General features: G+C 43.9%; 1 protein-coding gene across 7 annotated transcripts in view; it reads right to left on the bottom strand.

Moving 5' to 3' along the window:
- MKS1 (MKS transition zone complex subunit 1) overlaps window positions 1–22,298 on the bottom strand; it is a 101,437-nt gene that overhangs the window by 9,614 nt on the left and 69,525 nt on the right. For all 7 annotated transcript variants that reach the window (XR_010984899.2, XR_010984898.2, XR_010984900.2 and 4 more), the window contains exons 12-13: window positions 16,838–16,908; window positions 5,508–5,568 (exon numbers count right to left, since the gene is read on the bottom strand). Coding sequence is in view for 4 of the 7 variants with exons in the window: in XM_068119522.2 (XP_067975623.2) it covers window positions 5,508–5,568; window positions 16,838–16,908 (132 nt within the window). In the remaining 3 variants the exon portion in view is untranslated. The remainder of the gene's footprint in view (window positions 1–5,507; window positions 5,569–16,837; window positions 16,909–22,298) is intronic.

The following is a 22,298-nucleotide window of genomic DNA, read 5'->3' as shown; positions in this document are numbered from 1 at the left end:
TGAGAAAAGGAATGAAGAGGGAGGCATGAAGAAATGAGAAAAGGAATGAAGAGGGAGGGATGAAGAAATGAGAAAATGCATGAAGAGGGAGGCATGAAGAAATGAGAAAAGGAATGAAGAGGGAGGAATGAAGAAATGAGAAAAGGAATGAAGAGAGAGGCATAAATAAATGAGAAAATGGATGAAGACGGAGGCATGAATAAATGAGAAAAGGAATGAAGAGGGAGGCATAAATAAATGAGAAAAGGAATGAAGAGGGAGGCATGAATAAATGAGAAAAGAAATGAAGAGGGAGGCATGAAGAAATGAGAAAATGGATGAAGAGGGAGGCATGAATAAATGAGAAAAGGATTGAAGAGGGAGGAATGAAGAAATGAGAAAAGGAATGAAGAGGGAGGCATGAAGAAATGAGAAAAGGAATGAAGAGGGAGGCATGAATAAATGAGAAAAGGAATGAAGAGGGAGGCATGAAGAAATGAGAAAAGAAATGAAGAGGGAGGAATAAAGAAATGAGAAAAGGAATGAAGAGGGAGGCATGAAGAAATGAGAAAAGGAATGAAGAGGGAGGAATGAAGAAATGAGAAAAGGAATGAAGAGAGGCATGAAGAAATGAGAAAAGGAATGAAGAGGGAGGAATGAAGAAATGAGAAAAGGAATGAAGAGGGAGGAATGAAGAAATGAGAAAAGGAATGAAGAGAGGCATGAAGAAATGAGAAAAGGAATGAAGAGGGAGGAATGAAGAAATGAGGAAAGGAATGAAGAGAGAGGCATAAATAAATGAGAAAATGGATGAAGAGGGAGGCATAAATAAATGAGAAAATGGATGAAGACGGAGGCATGAATAAATGAGAAAAGGAATGAAGAGGGAGGCATGAATAAATGAGAAAAGGAATGAAGAGGGAGGAATGAAAAAATGAGAAAAGGAATGAAGAGAGACGCATCAAGAAATAAGAAAAGGAATGAAGAGGGAGGCATGAAGAAATGAGAAAAGGATTGAAGAGGGAGGCATGAAGAAATGAGAAAAGGAATGAAGAGGGAGGCATGAAGAAATGAGAAAAGGAATGAAGAGGGAGGCATGAAAAAATGAGAAAAGGAATGAAGAGGGAGGCATGAAGAAATGAGAAAATGGATGACGAGGGAGGCATGAATAAATGAGAAAAGGAATGAAGAGGGAGGAATGAAAAAATGAGAAAAGGAATGAAGAGGGAGGCATGAAGAAATGAGAAAAGGAATGAAGAGGGAGGCATGAAAAAATGAGAAAAGGAATGAAGAGGGAGGCATGAAGAAATGAGAAAAGGAATGAAGAGGGAGGCATGAATAAATGCGAAAAGAAATGAAGAGGGAGGAATGAAGAAATGAGAAAAGGAATGAAGAGAGAGGCATGAAGAAATGAGAAAAGGAATGAAGACGGAGGAATGAAGAAATGAGAAAAGGAATGAAGAGATGGCATAAATAAATGAGAAAATGGATGAAGACGGAGGCATGAATAAATGAGAAAAGGAATGAAGAGGGAGGCATGAATAAATGAGAAAAGGAATGAAGAGGGAGGCATAAATAAATGAGAAAATGGATGAAGACAGAGGCATGAATAAATGAGAAAAGGAATGAAGAGGGAGGCATGACGAAATGAGAAAAGGATTGAAGAGGGAGGCATGAAGAAATGAGAAAATGGATGAAGACAGAGGCATGAATAAATGAGAAAAGGAATGAAGAGGGAGGCATGACGAAATGAGAAAAGGATTGAAGAGGGAGGCATGAAGAAATGAGAAAAGGAATGAAGAGGGAGGCATGAAGAAATGAGAAAATAAATTCAAAGCAGTGTCGGTGATAAAACCTGAAGGAAGCAGAATCAGTTAGAACAAATTGCACTTGGAATGTTTTGACAAACCTGATAAGGGTACCAATGCAGAGCCACCTTCAATAAGTCTCAGGTGTGGAACAGTCAGTCACCAAGGGTGGAAATGATTGGGGAGATGGGCAGAATACCTTGAGGAAATTTGAAGCATTCTCAATTGTCCCAGCACAATTGTATTATGGTGGATTGTTCTCATCACCAGGATGACTGATGCAAAATGATAATGCATTTGGCTCTGAAGTTAAAGGTTATTAATGAGCCAATCCATAGTGGGACCGGGTCCATGGAGGCTTATACTGGGACAGGGTCTGCAGTAGGACCGAGTCCGAGGGGTGGGTCTGTGATGGGTCTGAGTCCACGGATGTCCATAGTGGAACCAAGTCCGCGGACGTCCATAGTGGGACTGGGTCTGTGGTGGGACCGAGTCTGCCATGAGACTGAGTCCGTGGTGGGACCGAGTCTGCAGTGAGACCGAGTCCGTGGTGGGATTGAGTCTGCACTGAGACTGAGTCCGCGGGGGTATGTGGTGGGTCCAAGTCCATGGAAGTCCATAGTGGGACCGGGTCTGCGGTGGGACCGAGTCTGCGGAGGTCCATAGTGGGCCCGAGTCCGTGAAGGTCCATAGTGGGACCGAGTCCGTTTAGGTCCATAGTGGGACCGGGTCTGCGGTAGGACCGAGTGCGCGGTGAGACCGAGTCCACAGGGGTCTGTGGTGGGTCCGGATTTGCGGGGGTCCATAGTGGGACTGAGTCCGTGAAGGTCCATACGCTGTACAAATGTCACACTTGTGCATGTTTGTTTCCCTTGCCAGAGGAGAGGTTATTGCATTTGAGTCCGTTTGTTACTTGCCGGAAAAGATTCCGGCAAGTATGTTGATCGGTTGGTTTGTCCGTCTGTCTGTCTGTTTGTCTGTGCGCAGCACTACGTCTACACCGTTGCACGTAGAATCACTAAACTTTACAAACATATTTGTCTTGCCCTGGAATAGACTGTGCCCAATTGATGACGTCATTGGTCACGTGGTTCGGCCGCCATCTTGGAAAAACCGAAAAACTTTGCACCTCTATATCTCCGAAAGTGCAGAATAGACAAAAATTGAGACATGGCTCATTGTAAAGAACTCGCCATGGGGAATAAAATATGTTAATGATGATGTCATCGGTCACGTGGTTCGGCCGCCATCATCGAAAAAGGGAAAAACTTTGCACCTCCATATCTCCGAAAGTGCAGAATAGAAAAAATTGAGACATGGCTCATTGTAAAGAACTCTCCAGGGGGAATAAAATATGTTAATGATGATGTCATCAGTCACGTGGTTCGGCTGCCATCTTAGAAAAACAGAAAAACTTTGCACCTCGATCTCTGAAAGTGCTGAATGGAAAAAATCGACACGTGGCTCATTGTAAAGAACTCTCCATGGGGAATAAAATATGTTAATGATGATGTCATAGGTGCCTCCATTATGACGTCATAATTCGACAAGTACAAAACTTCATCCGATCAAGATGAAATTTCTTGAGCATCATCATGGAATAAATTAGTTTAGAAAACAAATAATGATGACGTCATCGGTCACGTGGTTCGGCCGCCATACAACAACAACAACAACAACAACAACATGCATTTTAAGGCCATTTTCCCTGCTAGAGCGGGGGTTGGCATTGCGGTCCGGTCCCCATGACAATCTTCTCCATTTTGCCCTATTTTCTGCATCTCTCCTTGTTAACCCCCTTGCCCGCATTTCTTCTTCCACCATCTTCAGCCAAGTCTTTCTCGGTCTTCCCCGTCCTCTACTTCCTTCTACATTCATTTCCATCACTCTTCTCAACCAGTCACTTTCATCCTTCCTCAACACATGACCAAACCATCTCAACCTGTTTCTCTTCACAGCATCAATCACAGGCCAATTCCCATTCATCTTTCACAATTCATCATTTGTCTTCCTCTCTCTCAGCCTGGTGTTGGCTTAGCGGTTAGGGTGCCGGTTTGGGATCCTAGGATCCTGGGTTCGAATCCCGGTCGATCGCTGAATTTAACGCCAGGGGGGTTGACTCAGCCTGTCATCCTTCCGAGGTCGGCAAAGTGAGTACCAGCTTGCTGGGATGAATGATCACGGTGTGTACCCCGATTTAGAATAGGTACACCGTATCCCTGCGCATCGTAAGAGCGTGACCAAGGGTTGGCGTCAGGAAGGGCATCCGGCCATAAAACATTGCCTCAAACATGGAACCATGATTGTCACGGGGCCCGCAAGGCTAACCCCCACTCTAGTGGGGAAAATGGCCTTAAAACAATCATTCATTCATTCATTATATTCTCTCAGCGATACTCCACACATCCACTGAACCATTCGCATTTCCACCCTTTCCAGCCTTCGTTGCTGCTCTACGTTCATTACCCATGTCTCTCTCCCATAAATCATAACACTTCTCACACATGCAGCATACACCTTTCCCTTCAACTTCAACGACACTCCCCTCCTCATCAGCATGCCACTCAGTTCCCGAAACTTCTTCCATGCACATCTCACTCGAGCAACCGTTGCCGAGTCTAATCCACCTTCTCCATTCAGCATGTCTCCTAGGTAGCAAAATGTTTTCACACCTTCCAACTTCACGCCGTCTCCAAAATCCAACTCAACATTTCCTCCATCTGCAGCTCCCTCTGTGCACACCTTACATTTGAATGTAGCTGCCACACTGGTTAATGACCCTCTCAGACCACTACATTTTTGATGAACCCACTCAGCGCACATTGCACATTGAATGGAATTCACTCCGACACCCTTCTTGCACACAGCACAGGGCCACTTCCCAGTTCTTTCCACCTCAACACATGCTTTACCACTTGCCATCACCTTCGTCTTTCCTATATTCACCTTCAGACCTTTTGTCTCCATCCATTCCTTCCACTTGTTCATCTTTTCTTTCAGTCCATCCATACTTTCTGCAATCAACACCAGATCATCTGCATACAACAAGACCGCCATATTTGTCCAAAATGGCTGATAAAAAAGTCCATTCCGGCAAGTCCTCCGTCTCTGACCGATTTTTCATCTGTCTGTTTGTCTGTTTGTCCACACAGAATAAATATGATTTTCTCTGCAACGGTTGGTCCGATTGACAGGAAATTTTCACCACAGGTGCAACTCATGTATAATTTTTTTTAGTGATAATAATGACGTCGTGCGTCACGTGGTATGGGCGCCATCTTGGAAAAACCGAAAAACTTTGCACCTGTATATCTCCAAAAGCGCTGCACAGAATAAATTGAGACAAGGCTCATTGTAAAGAACTCTCCATGGGGAATGGCATATGTTAATGATAATGTCATAGGTTCCTCCATTATGACGTTATAATTCGACGAGTACAAAACTTAATCCGATCAAGATTAAATTTCTTGAGCATAATCTAAGGGAAAATTGGTGGAGAAAAAAAAAGTAAGGATGAGGTCATCGGTCACGTGGTTTGGCCGCCATATTTGTTTTAACACAAAAGCCTTAAAAACCACAAATAACACGTCCTGGTGAGGGTCTGCAATCTGTGATTGCTCTTTCTTATTTGTTTTGTATCATATTGCAAGCACGAGTCACAAAGATTTATCCCTGGATACAACACGCACCACAACTTATGATGCGCAGCCAAAAACTCACCTTCACTCTCTGTGAAGCACGCTTCAATGGTAAACAGAAATGAGAACAATGCGGTGTTTTCCTGTGGAAGGAAGAGTTCAGATATTGAAGATGGTTTGGGGTTTTGTACTCATTTCAGCAGGTATCAGATGTGGTGGGTCACTTAGCCTGTCACTCATGCTAAATGACCTTTTTACCATTATCACCATTGATACATTTACTGTATCACGTGAAGCATTTAAAATCCCCTCTTACATCTTTTTATGATTTATGTACATTTCTGTATTTCTATACAATTGCATTGTCTGCAAGACGTTCAACAGTTCCTTTCTTATCAATGTAAATGAATCAATTTCCTTTTCACTTTCTCCATGTCCAGATTTGTCAGGCTCACATGGCGTCAATTTATTAAATATAATCAGCATCATACACACACACCACATTTGCCACCACAGCAATTTCATACACCACATTTACCACCACAGCAATTTCATACACCGCATTTACCACCACAGCAATTTCATACACCGCATTTACCATTACGGCAATTTCATACATGGCATTTACCACCACAGCAATTTCAAACACCGCATTTACAAGCATGCAAAGCTGGAAGCCTGTTGTTTTTGAGGTCAAAAGGTCACGGTCACATCAATCGTCAATTTTTATCCGATTCACTTGACATTTACCGTCTGTCTATCTATACAAAAAAAAACATTAAAAAAGTAAAAACACAGAGGGATGAAATCTCAAGAAAACAACCAAACAAGGTACGAATGACACCACAATGCAACACGACAATGTGACACTACAATGCTTTTATGGATTACCATTACGACATATTTTGACTTTTGTTGTGGGATTGTGAGGGAACAATGTCAAAAGATGTCGTGATGGAAATATTAAATCTATAAGAGCATTGTGGTGTTGTATTGTGGTGTTGCATTGTGGTATCATAGTGTGGTGTTGCATTGTGGTGTCATAGTATGGTGTGGTATTGTAGTGTCATATTGTGGTGTTGCATTGTGTTGTCGTAGTGTTGTATGGTATTGTATGGTATTGTAGTGTTGTATTGTGGTGACATAGTGTGGTATGGTATTGTAATGTCGTATTATGGTGCCATAGCGTGGTATGGTATTGTAGTGTCGTATTGTGGTGTTGCATTGTGGTGTCATAGTGTGGTGTGGTATTGTAGTGTTGCATTGTGGTGTCATAGTGTGGTATGGTATTGTAGTGTCGCATTGTGGTGTCACAGTGCGTTATGGTATTATAGTGTCGCATTGTGGTGTCATAGTGTGGTATGGTATTGTAGTGTCGTATTGTGGTGTTGCATTGTGGTGTCGTAGTGTCGCATTATGGTGCCATAGTGTGGTATGGTATTGTAGTGTCGCATTGTGGTGTCATAGTGTGGTATGGTATTGTAGTGTCGCATTGTGGTGTCATAGTGTGGTATGGTATTGTAGTGTCGCATTGTGGTGTCACAGTGCGGTATGGTGTTGTAGTGTCGCATTGTGGTGTCATAGTGGTATGGTATTGTAGTGTCGTATTGTGGTGTTGCATTGTGGTGTCATATTGTGGTGTTGCATTGTGGTGTCATAGTGTGGTGTGGTATTGTAGTGTCGCATTGTGGTGTCATAGTGTGGTATGGTATTGTAGTGTCGCATTGTGAAGTCACAGTGCGGTATGGTATTGTAGTGTCGCATTGTGGTGTCATAGTGTGGTATGGTATTGTAGTGTCGTATTGTGCTGTTGCATTGTGGTGTCGTAGTGTCGCATTGTGGTGCCATAGTGTGGTATGGTATTGTAGTGTCGCATTGTGGTGTCATAGTGTGGTATGGTATTGTAGTGTCGCATTGTGGTGTCATAGTGTGGTATGGTATTGTCGTGTCATATTGTGGTGTTGCATTGTGGTGTCGCATTGTGGTGTTGCATTGTGGTGTCGCATTGTGGTGTTGCATTGTGGTGTCGCATTGTGGTGTTGCATTGTGGTGTCGCATTGTGGTGTCGCATTGTGGTGTCGCATTGTGGTGTCATAGTGTGGAGTGGTATTGTAGTGTCGCATTGTGGTGTCATAGTGTGGTATGGTATTGTAGTGTCGCATTGTGGTGTCATAGTGTGGTATGGTATTGTAGTGTTGTATTGTGGTGTTGCATTGTGGTGTCGTAGTGTGGTGTGGTATTGTAGTGTCGTATTGTGGTGTCGCATTGTGGTGTCATAGTGTGGTATGGTGTGGTGTTGTAGTGAGGTATGGTATTGTGGTGTCATATTGTGGTGGCTAATGGTTCTATTACCCTCCCCCTGCCCCCCATAATATTGGCTAGTATTCATTGAGTCAACATTTACGTTCTATTTATTTTCAGAATAAAACGGTAAATGTTTCATATATATTGTTGCGGTTTTTAGAACCCTCACTTTGTAAATAGTTCTTGTAAATATCCCATCATTTAAAAGGTTAAAGGTGGCACCCTTAGTTAGTCCATATGCAACACGTAGGCCACCATAGGAACTTTAGTTATTTCCTTATTATGTGTCAGATTAGGCCGTGTTCCCAATAGTTGAATCTACGTTGCATCAATTAAATAAGAATAGGCCCTTCCCTTCATTTTGCAGCCGCTCTCTCCAAGCTACGCCATTATGCGCCCCTACAGTCGGGGCTTGTCTCTCCCCAAATTGTCACGTGGTTTGATTAGCAGCGTTCGCTGCATTGAGCCTTCGTCGCCTTAGCGCTCGCTCCAAACGCCATTGAACATGCGGTCTTAGGCCGAGGAAAAATGGGGCGGGACACAAGAACGAGGTGTGGCCACGTCAACTCACCATCAAGGGCAGAGCCGGTGAGCCCTCGCCAACCAACCAGGGCTGAGGTGAGCTCACTGGCCGGCGTGGTTTGATGAAGCGCGCATTGATCTGTGAGCGCATTATATAAGTGCACGCGCCAAGCCCTTTGAAGGACTGCGCGGAGAGAGCTCGATTATCACAGACTTGGGGACTTGAGGAACTGCGTGAGGGAGCTCGTTTGAAACGAACTGCCTTTGATACGAACTGCCTTTGATAAGAACATTGATCGGGAGAGAGAGAGCTTTGGCACAAAATACGTATTACGTACGCCGCATCCCAGTTCCCCCGATATCTGTAAGGTCCGCTCGCGGTCAATGACAACGACGCACTGCCGGTCCGCTTCCCTCACCACCACGGCACGAGTCGGGACCGGACGAGGAACTTGGACATCTGCTTGGACCTTCCTCCCCTACCAGCTACCATCCCGTGTGAGTGTGTATGTTTGTCCTGGGGTCGTTAAGTTAAGGCTGTATAGGTAAGCCTGCCCTGTGTCCTGCTTCTTCTTCTTCCTCCTGTATATTCCTTTCGTTTCCTTTTCTTTTTCTTGTAAATAATTAATAAACCCACTCTTTGTTCTTCCTATTTTCTGGGTTTCCTATTATTCGATCGCTTTCGTCTTTTCTCAATTGAGTACCTGTGGCACGATTTGGAAACCGCTCAGAATCGGGTTTAGTCATTTGTTAACGGCTCGGACTGCGGATTGCTAACCGCTCGGCATAAATCAGCCAACATCACCGCTTTGCACAAAAAAGTTGCAAAAACAGATCCTAGCAACGACAGACCAATCAGCCTTTTCCCAATTATCAGCAAAGTCATGGAATCCATCATTGCTTCAGATATGAAATCTTTCCTCTTCTCCAATGGCTTGATCTCTGATCATCAATTTGGTTTCAGACCTGGTCATTCTACTCTGGACATGCTGCTTCTGCTTTCTCAACAATGGATGGAGGTCCTCAATGCCAAACAGGATATTAGAGCTGTCTCCCTTGACATATCACGTGCCTTCGATACGGTCAGGCACCCCGCTCTGCTCACCAAACTCTCCTCCTTTGGTATCCATGGAAATCTCCACGCATGGCTGGCGGACTTCCTCTCTAGTCGTAGTCAACGTGTGGCCCTGAATGGGTTTCTCTCATCTCCTCTTCCTGCTCAGGCTGGAGTTCCCCAAGGCAGTGTTCTGGGCCCTGTGCTTTTTCTGGTCTTCATCAATGATCTCTCTGACTCTCTTGAAAATCCTCTCTATCTCTCTGCTGATGACTCTACTCTCTGTCGCTCCATTCCTCATCCCTCAGATCGGCAGTCTGCAGCCTCCTCACTCTCTGCAGACCTGGACAAAATCACAGACTGGGCAAACAAGTGGAACATGTCTTTCAATCCTGACAAATCTCACACTCTTACGATGTCTCTCCGAAAAGACCGACTGGACAACCCTCCCATTCACTTTCTGAATAATCCTCTCCACGAAGTTCTGTCACTTAAGCTTTTGGGTCTCACTATCTGCCATGATCTTTCCTGGGAAAACCACATTTCAAATCTGGCCTCCAAAGCCAGTCGCCGACTGGGCATACTCCGTCGTGCGAAGTCCTTCCTTGGCACACCTGAGCTCCTCAACACTTACAAGGCTTTCATCCGCAGCTCAATGGAATACTGCTCTCCCCTCTGGGCTGGTGCTCCTGCCAAACACCTAGCTCGTCTTCACGCTGTTGAAACCAAAGCGTTCAGAATCATTGGAATCTCCCGCGATGAAGCTAACTCCAAGGGCCTTTCACTCATTCACCGCAGGCAGGTTGGTGGTCTTTCCGTCTTCTACCGACTCCTCTCTGGCCATGCCCCCCCAGCTCTCTCTGGGCTCTGTCCCCCAAATATTCCCACAGGTCGCACAAGATCTGCTTGCAACCCTCTTATGGTTAAACTGCCAAAATCAAGACTCTCTGCTCACCTTCACTCCTTCAATCCTCTTTTCTCCCGCCTCTGGAACAAACTCCCTCACTCTCTTCAATCCTACTCCACCCTCCAGGTCTTTAAAACAGCTGTTCACCACCATCTCTTATCTTCCCCCATCCAAAACCTTGATCTTTTCTACCCCCCGACAATTTCACCCCAAATCCACTTTTTTGAAATACCAACTTCTGTCCTGGAAGTCCTTGGTGTCCTTGTGTTTTATAGTTCTCCCACCAACCCCCCCCCCCCCTTCCCACGCCTCCTCCCCCCAAGCCCTCTCCCTCCCACACATCTCCCTGCTCTCAAATGTTGTGTTTGTGTGCTTCCCCTTCTCTCCCCATCTTGTCTTTCCGCTCCCTCTTTTTATATATTTTGTTTGTCTGGTTGATTTGTTTGTGAAATAAATGTTAGCTCTTTCACGAGCCTCGATTCAGTATACAAAAAAAAAAATTTACCATCACGTCCGTGGTTCGAGCAGGAGTTATTTCCCTGCTTTATGGTCGGGTTAGTAAGTAGGTACTTGGGACTTCATTGACCAATGACCCTAGCTAATACCGACCGGAAGGAGCGTTATAATTTCTACGGACTCGGGTCGGTCAGTCACGGACAAGGGGATTAATCCCCCCTTGATAAGGGGAGAGCCGACCCCCGAATCCGCAACAATATTTAAATTTAGGGTTGCATGCAATATGCCAGAAGCAAAGTAACTTCCTCGAGTTGCAACCACCTTGATCAATTCAGCAGTTACTGTGTTAGGTTGGGCAACAATTTAACATTTAGGGTCAGGTCAGTCTTTTGGGACTGCTACTGGTAACATGTAACCCAGTGCTACCTGTCGCATGGTTGGGTTGTCGGCGACTAAACTGACACCCCTCACTGGCTTTGCTATTGGGGAGGGTAACTGACACCCTGCCAGGACCAAAAACAACACCAGGCAAAGTGCGGATGAGCTCCCATAGGGAGCCAACGGCCATCCAGTAATGAGATGGTGTCTCGTAAAAACCACCCATCCGGTTTGAACCGGTTCAAGTCATACAAAAGACTTTTAAAATGGTACGTGCTGCTTCCTTGCTTGAAAAGGAAAGAGCATGGATAACCCCCATTGGTTGGCATCCATTGGGAGGAGTAAATTCCTCTTGAGGAAATGCCCCGCTGAGGAGCGTGGTGAGAAAAGCGGCGCCATTGTTATGACGTCGCTGGTACCCAGAGTATCCCGGGAAGTGAGGTTAGTGACGTCACTTCCCCCAAACTCAGTGGTTGTGTTAAGTGTTTGTCTCATCAGTATGTCTGTGTGCACATGTGTGTGTGTGTGACTGTGTGCGTGTGTACGTGTGTACATGTGTGTGTGTGTGTGTGTGTGTGTGTGTGTGTCTGCTCTATTACGAGCCTTATCCCAAGTACGAGCCCAAGCCTTATCCCAAGCTACTATTTGTAGCTGTGATGGAGGTGCTGGCTCAGAACGTAAAGGAGGGTTTACCATGGGAGTTGTTGTATGCAGATGATCTGGTGTTGATTGCAGAAAGTATGGATGGACTGAAGGAAAAGATGAACACGTGGAAGGAATGTATGGAGACAAAAGGTCTGAAGGTGAATATCGGAAAGACGAAGGTGATGGCAAGTGGTAAAGCATGTGGTGAGGTGGAAAGAACTGGGAAGTGGCCCTGTGCTGTGTGTAGGAAGGGTGTCGGAGTGAACTCCATTCAGTGTACAATGTGCGCTGAGTGGGTTCATCAAAAATGTAGTGGTCTGAGAGGGTCATTAACCAGTGTGGCAGCTACATTCAAATGTAAGGTGTGCACAGAGGGAGCTGCAGATGGAGGAAATGTTGAGTTGGATCTTGGAGACGGCGTGAAGCTGGAAGGTGTGAAAACATTTTGCTACCTCGGAGACATGCTGAATGGAGAAGGTGGATCAGACTCGGCAACGGTTGCTCGAGTGAGATGTGCATGGAAGAAGTTTCGGGAATTGAGTGGCGTGCTGATGATGAGGGGAGTGTCGTTGAAGCTGAAGGGAAAGGTGTATGCTGCATGTGTGAGAAGTGTTATGATTTATGGGAGCGAGACATGGGTAATGAACGTAGAGCAGCAACGAAGGTTGGAAAGGGTGGAAATGCGAATGGTTCGACGGATGTGCGGAGTATCGTTGAGAGAGAGGAAGACAAATGATGAATTGCGAAAGATGATGGGAATAGAGCCTGTGATTGATGCTGTGAAGAGGAACAGGTTGAGATGGTTTGGTCATGTGTTGAGGAAGGATGAAAGTGACTGGTTGAGAAGAGTGATGGAAATGAATGTAGAAGGAAGTAGAAGACGGGGAAGACCGAGAAAGACTTGGCTAAAGATGATGGAAGAAGAAATGCGGGCAAGGGGGTTAACAAGGAGAGATGCAGAAAATAGGGCAAAATGGAGAAGATTGTTATGGGGCCCGCAAGGCTAACCCCCGCTCTAGCAGGGAAAATGGCCTTTAAAATGCATGTTGTGTTGTTGTGTATCCCAAGTATTTAAAAAACCAAAAAAAAAAACCTTGTTTTTTAAGGGGAAGAAGATGAAGAAGAAAATGAAGAACATGAAGAAGATGAAGATGTACAAATTGGCGATTTAGCGTTCTCCCAATTAGACTATAGGGCATGTAGTCAAAATCCCTTCAGAAAGTGCTTTTTGTGGTCTCCACATTGGAACTACATATATTATGTCTTAAAATATAGGTATTGCATGTCTTATCAATATCCCCTTTGTTCCCACGCTCAAAAGTGGAGCATTAATTAGTAATTCCCGCCTAAAAATAATGCGTCAAACAAGTAATGTTTTTTAAGGGGGTACTATGGGTCAAAAAGACCTGACTACATTCAAGAGGTATTATCTTGCCAATGTTTTGACAAATGATGCCATGTTTGGTATCAACATAATCATATAAGTGTCTAGTTTTAAGAAATACATTAATTAGCGCAAGTCAAGGTCAATCTTGTTAGTGACCCGAGGTCAAATGTCAATGACCTTAAATTTGGGCTAAGGTAAAATTAAAAATTTGTTCATAATTTTGTACACATTTACAAATATCAGATCATGCTGTAACATCACCAAGTTGTTTATAGGTTAGCAAGCTGTGATCTAATGGAGAGTTTTTTGAAAAAATATTTTGCATGTTGCCATGGCAACGGTTTGCCAAATTTTGTGATTTTTTCTTGCTGATGAACTATTCGGACTACCATAAATTCTGAACTAAATATATTTTCCACAAATGCTCTCATTAGATCACAGTACATAAAACAATCAACAATTGTGCCAATTTTCAAGGATGTAGCCCACTCACAACCTAAAACAAATTACGATCAAATCATTAATGGTCAATTCAATTATAAAATAGGTTAAATTGGGGAAAATATAAGTTTGTGCAGCACTATAAAGGATTTAAAAAGAAACTAATTTTCTAAAGCAAATGGCTACTTGGAAGATTTTTCCTCTGTATTTTTTAAATGAAATAACTAGATTTTCAAACCCCAAAATGCTGTACTTTCCTTTAAAAACTAATCAAAAAGTGTATGTGGCAACCTACTGAAATATATTTCTTCTCTAAATCGAACTTTCTCTTTGGTATTAGTATCTCTACTGTTGAGATTTTTGTTTAATTGTCAAGTTTTGCTGCAGTTATAATTACTGCACTAACATGGACTACCAGATAAATACAGTGCACATGTTAGGCAAAAACAAAAAAACAAAAAAATTCAAAACATTTGCTTGCCCTCCCCCAACTGACTCTTATTTGTATGTAAAGGAATACCAACCTAAATTTCAACATTCGAAACTGCACACATTTTTTTTTTTCTGTTAGAAATTGCACATTCTAAATTACATCAAAACTGATGAATTTTAAACAATCATTCACAAGGGAGGAAAAAATGATTATGATTAATGATTAAGTTGGTAGAATATATTTGGAAAGGTCTTCTATCAAGTCATGTAGCAAACATTTTGCGGGGTCTTGCAGGGTGCAGGTTGGCTCCCTAGACTCCCGTGTTATAAATCCTCCAACATGGATATCTATGGTAGGCATCGACCTTTTGTAGGGCAGGGTTATGGCAGAATATTGAAAAAGTCCGAAGATATATGGAATCGATCTACTACATGTAAAAACAAAAGTCCCACATTTTACGATTCATGTAGACTACACAAATCACAACATTTGGGACTGACCTGACCCAATTTCATAGGCCTCCCTACGTGATTGTACATGCAATTTTCTCATTCGTGATGTATTTGTAGGCTACTTTTAAACTTACCGGATGATTGGGTGACATTCTGATGCTTCTGTTTAGCAGTTTGGGCACGTTTTTGCTTGGTAGAATCAGTGAAATACCGGTAACACACTGCGTGGCAACCCCCAGTTTCAGGGACCGGCAATGCACTTTCACATGCGCTGCAGTGTAGACCATGATCGCGGACGAAAGACCTCGCTAAATCGGCCTGGTTTCCCACCAAATCGCTCCAAATATCTACAGCACTCAAGAATGTTCTCCACCTTTTTTCGGTAAATGGCACAATATCACCACCGGCACCTGGAACATGTGCATAACACCTATTTTTTACACCAAATTTGACACCGACTGATGCCATTTTCACCGATACTTTTCACCAAACAGCATCTGTTTACACACGTGACCCGCTATTCGCCGTACCGCAGCACTCTCGTACGATGTTGCTGATTGGCTCCTTTTGCTATATGAGGCCCATGTTGATATTTTCCGGACCAATCGCATAAATGAAAAATCGCAGCAACGTTGATAAATGAAACGTACAATTTGATTGGATAAATATCGAGATCGTGATAATTATTTTACCGACGAAATATTAGTTATTCTAACCTAAAATTCGACAAAATGCTCCAACCGATGACGCGGGAATATGAACGATAATTCATAAAAAATATTTAACTTAATTATAAAATAAGTTTTATTTAGTCGGGAGATGGAGACCACAAGACAAGCTCTTAGGACCACATGCCCTATCGTCTAAATGTGGTGCTTTAACGATGTATTCTGGCATGTTTTTAAGTCTTGGTACTTCAGAAAACGCTCAAGAATAAAAGTTATGGCTTTTAAAATGCTTACATCCTCACTAGATTATCTTCTCAGCATATTGTAGCGACCCATGGGTCCCCCAAGCAAGACCGGCATCAGAATCTCCTTGCTCCAGCCGGTGACGTCACCGTCGGGGATCCACGGCGCCAGAGTGGCTGGTCACGTGACCGCCAAAGCGTGCCGCGCGTGCGGGTATAATGAGCTACACCTGTGGATCACGTGACCACCGAAGCACGCCTCGCTTGAGAGGCGTGGCTTTCGGTTTCGGTTTCGGTTTTGCTTTATAAGGCAGCCCGATAAACGGGCTTTTTAGTGTTCCCGAGTTGGTTTTACGAATAAACATCTTCTCGGACGAGTTTGTGCCTTGCCATCCTTTTATCCGTATTCTGCTGGAGTCCGGACTCCTTCAATATCACTTTGTACACATTTTAGGCCGCGCACATTTGTCCTCCATATCATCCCTCTATATGGAGTACTACCGTACTCCAACTAAAAAGGGAGGTTGTCTGTCCATCTGTCGGTGAAGCCGTTTGACTATATGTCTATTAATTACATTGTGTTTGAATGTCAGTTGCGTCCTGACTACAATTATGTCTATTAATTACGTACTATTGGAATGTACCTTTTGGCCCTTTAGAATCCCTAGACCTTTGAAGACCCTTTTCGACACCCAAGACCTCTAAGACCCTAAAAACCCTGAAAGACCTGAAGACCCACTCGGACCCAGTAAGACCCCCAAAACCTGAAAGACCGTTGAAGACTTTTAAGACCCTCAAGACCCCTAAATACCCTAAAGGCCCGTTAGACTCTTACGACCCCAAGATCTTTACGACTCCTTTTTCCATTAACATATTTTCAACACCTTTAGATACCTTCACCGTTTAGACCCCGAGAAGCACGAGATCTTCACACCCCTTAAGTCCCTTTAGACCGCTTAGACCTCAACACCATTTAAATCATTTAGATTAGACAGCTTGGACCCTTGACCATTCAGAGCTTAACCCTAATTAGGTCGGGGATTGGGGGGTGGAGGGTGGGGGAAATCTCACGTGGCAGAGAGAAAACGGTGTTCGTGACAACAATTTCACCCCCATTATAATCAAATGGGATATTTTTGTGATTTTATGATTGCCAAACCTCAAGAATTTTTATTTTGTACGCATGTGTAGTATATGTGGACAAAATCTGTTCAAAATTAGTCAAAGGTCAAGGTCAATGCCATCCAAAACATGCAAAACACCTGTTAGACAGCAATTAGAAAATTCATCAACCAAACTCGTCATGCACAACATTCCATCATGTACAACACTAGATAGGTACAAAATTACTGTTTCCATGGCAACGATTGTCTATTTGTATTTCGCACGGATTGTGCTATGCTTGCAAATGAATGTTTGAAAAATTAATATGTTCTATTCCAGTAAAGAACCACAAGGTGGTTAAAATTCAAGTGGAAACACCATAAAAGTAGGTTTGTGTTGACAAGGTGAGCATCCCTCACCCCATCTGCAGAGATCGTAGCACAGCTTTGCGTCTCCCAGGAGAGCTGCTGCTCATTGCTCACCAACCAGCCTGAGGAAAAAAAAGTATAATGTCCTTGTGTAGGATTACACATACGTACTTAAACCTGCATACTCACACCAACTACAATTTAAAATGTGGAGCTTTAATGACATTCCCAGTAAAAGGGACTCTTTGGATCTCTCACTAGAATGTGGTGCTTTAAGGATGGTCTCAGCAAAAGGGACTCTCTGGATCTCTCACTAGAATGTGGTGCTTTAAGGATGGTCTCAGTAAAAGGGACTCTCTGGATCTCTCACTAGAATGTGGTGCTTTAAGGATGGTCTCAGGAAAAGGGACTCTCTGGATCTCTCACGAGAATGTGGTGCTTTAAGGATGGTCTCAGGAAAAGGGACTCTCTGGATCTCTCGCTATAATGTGGTGCTTTAAGGATGGTCTCAGGAAAAGGGACTCTCTGGATCTCTCACTAGAATGTGGTGCTTTAAGGATGGTCTCAGTAAAAGGGACTCTCTGGATCTCTCACGAGAATGTGGTGCTTTAAGGATGGTCTCAGGAAAAGGGACTCTCTGGATCTCTCGCTATAATGTGGTGCTTTAAGGATGGTCTCAGGAAAAGGGACTCTCTGGATCTCTCACTAGAATGTGGTGCTTTAAGGATGGTCTCAGGAAAAGGGACTCTCTGGATCTCTCACTAGAATGTGGTGCTTTAAGGATGGTCTCAGTAAAAGGGACTCTCTGGATCTCTCGCTATAATGTGGTGCTTTAAGGATGGTCTCAGGAAACTCTGGATCTCTCACAAGAATGTGGTGCTTTAAGGATGGTCTCAGTAAAAGGGACTCTCTGGATCTCTCACTAGAATGTGGTGCTTTAAGGATGGTCTCAGTAAAAGGGACTCTCTGGATCTCTCACAAGAATGTGATGCTTTAAGGATGGTCTCAGTAAAAGGGACTCTCTGGATCTCTCACAAGAATGTGATGCTTTAAGGATGGTCTCAGGAAAAGGGACTCTCTGGATCTCTCACAAGAATGTGGTGCTTTAAGGATGGTCTCAGTAAAAGGGACTCTCTGGATCTCTCACTAGAATGTGGTGGTTTAAGGATGGTCTCAGTAAAAGGGACTCTCTGGATCTCTCACAAGAATGTGGTGCTTTAAGGATGGTCTCAGTAAAAGGGACTCTCTGGATCTCTCACAAGAATGTGGTGCTTTAAGGATGGTCTCAGTAAAAGGGACTCTCTGGATCTCTCACAAGAATGTGGTGCTTTAAGGATGGTCTCAGTAAAAGGGACTCTCTGGATCTCTCACTAGAATGTGGTGCTTTAATGATGGTCTCAGGAAAAGGGACTCTCTGGATCTCTCACTAGAATGTGGTGCTTTAATGATGGTCTCAGGAAAAGGGACTCTCTGGATCTCTCACTAGAATGTGGTGGTTTAAGGATGGTCTCAGTAAAAGGGACTCTCTGGATCTCTCACTAGAATGTGGTGGTTTAATGATGGTCTCAGGAAAAGGGACTCTCTGGATCTCTCACTAGAATGTGGTGCTTTAATGATGGTCTCAGGAAAAGGGACTCTCTGGATCTCTCACTAGAATGTGGTGGTTTAATGACGGTCTCAGGAAAAGGGACTCTCTGGATCTCTCACAAGAATGTGATGCTTTAAGGATGGTCTCAGTAAAAGGGACTCTCTGGATCTCTCACTTGAATGTGGTGCTTTAAGGATGGTCTCAGTAAAAGGGACTCTCTGGATCTCTCACAAGAATGTGGTGGTTTAATGACAGTCTCAGCAAAAGGGACTCTTTGGATCTCTCACTAGAATGTGGTGCTTTAAGGATGGTCTCAGTAAAAGGGACTCTTTGGATCTCTCACTAGAATGTGGTGGTTTAATGATGGTCTCAGGAAAAGGGACTCTCTGGATCTCTCACTAGAATGTGGTGCTTTAAGGATGGTCTCAGTAAAAGGGACTCTCTGGATCTCTTACTAGAATATGGTGCTTTAAGGATGGTCTCAGGAAAAGGGACTCTCTGGATCTCTCACTAGAATGTGGTGCTTTAATGATGGTCTCAGGAAAAGGGACTCTCTGGATCTCTCACTAGAATGTGGTGGTTTAATGATGGTCTCAGGAAGAGGGACTCTCTGGATCTCTCACTAGAATGTGGTGCTTTAATGATGTTCTCAGGAAAAGGGACTCTCTGGATCTCTCACTAGAATGTGATGCTTTAAGGATGGTCTCAGTAAAAGGGACTCTCTGGATCTCTCACTAGAATATGGTGCTTTAATGATGGTCTCAGGAAAAGGGACTCTCTGGATCTCTCACTAGAATGTGGTGGTTTAATGATGGTCTCAGGAAAAGGGACTCTCTGGATCTCTCACTAGAATGTGGTGCTTTAATGATGTTCTCAGGAAAAGGGACTCTCTGGATCTCTCACTAGAATGTGATGCTTTAATGATGGTCTCAGGAAAAGGGACTCTCTGGATCTCTCACTAGAATGTGATGCTTTAAGGATGGTCTCAGTAAAAGGGACTCTCTGGATCTCTCACTAGAATGTGATGCTTTAAGGATGGTCTCAGTAAAAGGGACTCTCTGGATCTCTCACTAGAATGTGGTGGTTTAATGATGGTCTCAGGAAAAGGGACTCTCTGGATCTCTCACTAGAATATGGTGCTTTAATGATGGTCTCAGGAAAAGGGACTCTCTGGATCTCTCACTAGAATGTGGTGGTTTAATGATGGTCTCAGGAAAAGGGACTCTCTGGATCTCTCACTAGAATGTGGTGGTTTAAGGATGGTCTCAGGAAAAGGGACTCTCTGGATCTCTCACTAGAATATGGTGCTTTAAGGATGGTCTCAGGAAAAGGGACTCTCTGGATCTCTCACTAGAATGTGGTGGTTTAAGGATGGTCTCAGGAAAAGGGACTCTCTGGATCTCTCACTAGAATGTGGTGGTTTAATGATGGTCTCAGGAAAAGGGACTCTCTGGATCTCTCACTAGAATGTGGTGGTTTAAGGATGGTCTCAGGAAAAGGGACTCTCTGGATCTCTCACTAGAATGTGGTGGTTTAATGATGGTCTCAGGAAAAGGGACTCTCTGGATCTCTCACTAGAATGTGGTGCTTTAAGGACGGTCTCAGTAAAAGGGACTCTCTGGATCTCTCACTAGAATGTGGTGATTTAAGGATGGTCTCAGTAAAAGGGACTCTCTGGATCTCTCACAAGAATGTGGTGCTTTAAGGATGGTCTCAGGAAAAGGGACTCTCTGGATCTCTTACTAGAATATGGTGGTTTAATGATGGTCTCAGGAAAAGGGACTCTCTAGATCTCTCACTAGAATGTGGTGCTTTAAGGATGGTCTCAGGAAAAGGGACTCTCTGGATCTCTCACTAGAATGTGGTGGTTTAATGATGGTCTCAGGAAAAGGGACTCTCTGGATCTCTCACTAGAATGTGGTGCTTTAAGGACGGTCTCAGTAAAAGGGACTCTCTGGATCTCTCACTAGAATGTGGTGATTTAAGGATGGTCTCAGTAAAAGGGACTCTCTGGATCTCTCACTAGAATGTGGTGCTTTAAGGATGGTCTCAGGAAAAGGGACTCTCTGGATCTCTTACTAGAATATGGTGCTTTAAGGATGGTCTCAGGAAAAGGGACTCTCTGGATCTCTCACTAGAATGTGGTGCTTTAATGATGGTCTCAGGAAAAGGGACTCTCTGGATCTCTCACTAGAATGTGGTGCTTTAATGATGGTCTCAGGAAAAGGGACTCTCTGGATCTCTCACTAGAATGTGGTGCTTTAAGGATGGTCTCAGTAAAAGGGACTCTCTGGATCTCTTACTAGAATATGGTGCTTTAAGGATGGTCTCAGGAAAAGGGACTCTCTGGATCTCTCACTAGAATGTGGTGCTTTAAGGATGGTCTCAGGAAAAGGGACTCTCTGGATCTCTCACTAGAATGTGGTGCTTTAAGGATGGTCTCAGGAAAAGGGACTCTCTGGATCTCTCACTAGAATATGGTGCTTTAAGGATGGTCTCAGGAAAAGGGACTCTCTGGATCTCTCACTAGAATGTGGTGGTTTAAGGATGGTCTCAGGAAAAGGGACTCTCTGGATCTCTTACTAGAATGTGGTGGTTTAATGATGGTCTCAGGAAAAGGGACTCTCTGGATCTCTCACTAGAATGTGGTGCTTTAATGATGGTCTCAGGAAAAGGGACTCTCTGGATCTCTCACTAGAATGTGGTGCTTTAATGATGGTCTCAGGAAAAGGGACTCTCTGGATCTCTCACTAGAATGTGGTGCTTTAATGATGGTCTCAGGAAAAGGGACTCTCTGGATCTCTCACTAGAATGTGGTGGTTTAAGGATGGTCTCAGTAAAAGGGACTCTCTGGATCTCTCACTAGAATGTGGTGCTTTAAGGATGGTCTCAGGAAAAGGGACTCTCTGGATCTCTCACTAGAATGTGGTGGTTTAAGGATGGTCTCAGTAAAAGGGACTCTCTGGATCTCTCACTAGAATGTGGTGCTTTAATGATGGTCTCAGGAAAAGGGACTCTCTGGATCTCTCACTAGAATGTGGTGGTTTAAGGATGGTCTCAGTAAAAGGGACTCTCTGGATCTCTCACTAGAATGTGGTGGTTTAAGGATGGTCTCAGGAAAAGGGACTCTCTGGATCTCTCACTAGAATGTGGTGCTTTAAGGATGGTCTCAGGAAAAGAGACTCTCTGGATCTCTCACTAGAATGTGGTGCTTTAAGGATGGTCTCAGTAAAAGGGACTCTCTGGATCTCTCACTAGAATGTGGTGGTTTAATGATGGTCTCAGTAAAAGGGACTCTCTGGATCTCTCACTAGAATGTGGTGGTTTAACGATGGTCTCAGGAAAAGGGACTCTCTGGATCTCTCACTAGAATGTGGTGGTTTAAGGATGGTCTCAGGAAAAGGGACTCTCTGGATCTCTCACTAGAATGTGGTGGTTTAATGATGGTCTCAGGAAAAGGGACTCTCTGGATCTCTTACTAGAATGTGGTGGTTTAATGATGGTCTCAGGAAAAGGGACTCTCTGGATCTCTCACTAGAATGTGGTGGTTTAATGATGGTCTCAGGAAAAGGGACTCTCTGGATCTCTCACTAGAATGTGGTGGTTTAAGGATGGTCTCAGGAAAAGAGACTCTCTGGATCTCTTACTAGAATGTGGTGGTTTAAGGATGGTCTCAGGAAAAGGGACTCTCTGGATCTCTCACTAGAATGTGGTGGTTTAAGGATGGTCTCAGGAAAAGGGACTCTCTGGATCTCTCACTAGAATGTGGTGGTTTAAGGATGGTCTCAGGAAAAGGGACTCTCTGGATCTCTCACTAGAATGTGGTGGTTTAAGGATGGTCTCAGGAAAAGGGACTCTCTGGATCTCTCACTAGAATGTGGTGGTTTAAGGATGGTCTCAGGAAAAGGGACTCTCTGGATCTCT

This window comes from Myxine glutinosa, chromosome 6 (genome assembly GCF_964187855.1).
Source record: "Myxine glutinosa chromosome 6, kmMyxGlut1.1, whole genome shotgun sequence".
In the NCBI taxonomy this organism is placed as follows: domain Eukaryota; kingdom Metazoa; phylum Chordata; class Myxini; order Myxiniformes; family Myxinidae; genus Myxine; species Myxine glutinosa.
This window is presented reverse-complemented; position numbering and strand designations above follow the sequence as displayed.